The sequence below is a fragment of the Myotis brandtii genome, unplaced genomic scaffold (assembly GCF_000412655.1).
Source record: "Myotis brandtii unplaced genomic scaffold, ASM41265v1 scaffold9, whole genome shotgun sequence".
Classification (NCBI taxonomy): Eukaryota; Metazoa; Chordata; class Mammalia; order Chiroptera; family Vespertilionidae; genus Myotis; species Myotis brandtii.
This window is the reverse complement of record NW_005371693.1, coordinates 1,326,865-1,329,592: the sequence shown is the minus strand read 5'-3', so window position 1 is coordinate 1,329,592 and position 2,728 is coordinate 1,326,865. Positions and strand designations below refer to the sequence as shown.

Here is a 2,728-nt window from a genome sequence, read left to right as displayed (position 1 = left end):
AAATTTTTGTGCACCGGGCCTCTAGTCTAATATAAAATTCAATTTGGCATGGTATAATTAGTGGGGAATGTGTAGTCATAATTAATAGGGGAAAAGTCACAGAGATAAATTTTTTAAAATGTCCTTTTATAAAGGATTTAAGGTATCAAAAATCAATACAATAATTAATTTAAAGAAATCTGACATACAAAAATTGCTTATTAATTTAGAATTGATAGTTTAGTGATAGGCCTGTGCATGAGACAAAGGGAGACTTAAGTTGTCTGAAGGAGGAAAGATCTGAAACATGCTTTGTCCTAACTGGCTAATTCTTTTTAAAATCTGATCTATGTATTATATATCTTTATCTCCTTTTTTCTCCAGTACAGCAAGTGTTAATATTTTAGGGGGATAATAAACCCCGGGTCTATTATCTGATAAAAGTTCTGAACTGTATCAACAATTGCATTTAACTGCCAAATTTTATGTTTGTTATCTTAAGGAATTCATAGGCTCCTACCCCATCATTGACTGGCTAGAGAATATTTGTCTCAGGAATGTTTTCTGGAAAAAGCATCTCCTTATTTGAGAGAAATCACATTTTAAGTAGTTTAAGCGTTTTTTTTCTTGTTCCTGACAATACTAACCTAGAACCTGTCACTATGTTAAACTAGAGAGGTGGGGGAGGAAAAGGGAGTATGATCTTCCACTGAGGACTTTATCAATCTTTTTAAGAGTAAGTTTTTCTCTCTGGCTCAATCAGTATAAGGTTATGGGAAATCTTATATTTCTGTGGCAGTGTAATCCTCTTCTACTTTTTAATTTCATAATACTACCCAATTTAGGTCCTGCTTCATGTTTTCATCTGAGGGAAACACAAAACATCTAATTACCATGGAGGATATTCTAGGTTCCATCTGAATACCTTTGGTTTATAGTTTGTTTGATTTTTAAGAAGTACTTTCTTCCCTCCCTCACTTTAAACCCCACAGTTTCACCTTCCTTTCTCATGCTTTAATTGCTTACAGAGCTGTACTGAGATAAAACCTGTGAGGAAATCCATATAATAAAAAGCCTTTCTAGTTAATTGCAGAGCAGCACTTACTTTTGGAAGAGGAAAACCACTATAATAGGCCTATTATTACTTCCCTAGATAAAAGGCACAAAATGGTGTAGTCACTTGCTGAGGATGGGATTTGAACTTGAGCAGTCTGGGTCTAGAGTCCATATTCTTAGCTCCCAAGTTGTGACAGTTTTTATGACTGGTACTTTCATTATCTAGTTTCCCGCCCCCCCTTTTTACTAGTAGTTGGATATGAAGAGAAGATGAAAATATACAAACCTGTTTGAGTATCTGTATTGCTTAAAATAGTGATATCTGGTATAAAATAAACCACCTTCAAATTGATAATGGAACCAATATTATAAAAGTTTTACTTTTCATTCTAAAAGTCCAAAATAGGTTTTCTTGATCATGGAACAGCTCTTTTCTGAAGGGTGATTTATGAGCCACAACCCTTCTAACTTGTGACTTTACCGTCTTCAGTAATTGGCTTTTTATAATTGAGTTTGCTTCAGGCAGACCAAGGAGAGCATTGGATTGCAGGTGGAAGGTAGCCTGGCCTGGGCCTGGGCCTGGAAATGGCAGGCATAACTTCCGTTCACTTGCGTGGGCTGGAGCTCCACCTTATGGCCACACCTAACCATACGGGGAGCTAGGACATCTCCCTATCTAGGAGGCAGATACGGAACAGCTAGCAGATGCTGCCACAGTATCTAGTGATAACATGTTTCAAATATCTTTGAAGAAAATTATGGTAATTTCTTAATGAGAATGCCATAGAATGTTTTAAAAGTTCATAGACATACAGAAATATTAGCTACTTTAATTGTATTTTAGGGAAATGAAAAGGCAAATTTGTATTCCTTAGTGTAGTGTCATTTTCATGTCTTTTAAGTACATGTGTGTTTTTAACCTTTTCTTCAATTTTCATTTATAGGGCCCTTTAAAAGGACGCAGAGTTGAAGGAATTCAATATGAAGACATTTCTAAACTTGCTTGAGTTTGAAAATTTTTGAACATATTAAAATACTAAAGCATCAAATTGGTGTTCGCCAAGGCATTATGAGACTCTACTGTGTTAGGGTATTTCTTTTATATATAACAGAGGATTTCTGTAAATATTATTGTATAGTTGTTTAGCTAAACTTGTAGGAAATCTAATTATGTCTTATGAAATATCAAACTATGTAAATTTGTTCTTATTTTTGTTTTCTTTATAATATTTCCCTGATTTTTAAAATTTGCATTAAAAGAATATTATTGTAAAATGTTTTATATAAGGCAATTTAAAATCATAATTAGAGGAAATTCTTCATATACTCTAAACTTATATTTTTAGTAGTAACATTGAACTATAAATATAATTACATTTTAAAAAGTCAAACTAAATATAATAGCTTTATTGAGATATCATTCATACACCATACAATATCACCCATTTAAAGTGTACAATTTCAGTGGTATTTAATATAGAGTTGTGAAACCATCACCACTATCTAATTTTAGAACATTTTCATCACCCCCAAAATAAATCCTGTATCCATTGTTACTCCCTATTCTCCCTCTTTTTCCAGCACCTGGCAGCCACTAGTCTACTTTCTGTTTCTAAGGATGTGCCTATTCTAGACATCCTATATAATAAAGAGCTAATATGTAAATGGTCATCACGCCCTCACGCCATAATGG

At 33.5% G+C, this 2,728-nt stretch overlaps 1 protein-coding gene across 1 annotated transcript in view; it reads left to right on the top strand.

The window, feature by feature from the left end:
• KIN (Kin17 DNA and RNA binding protein) overlaps window positions 1–2,310 on the top strand; it is a 30,525-nt gene extending 28,215 nt beyond the window's left edge. Inside the window, exon 13 of the mRNA XM_005885304.2 lies at window positions 1,980–2,310. Within this exon, the coding sequence (XP_005885366.1) occupies window positions 1,980–2,042 (63 nt within the window). The 3' untranslated portion in view covers window positions 2,043–2,310. The remainder of the gene's footprint in view (window positions 1–1,979) is intronic.
• Window positions 2,311–2,728: the final 418 nt, after the last annotated feature.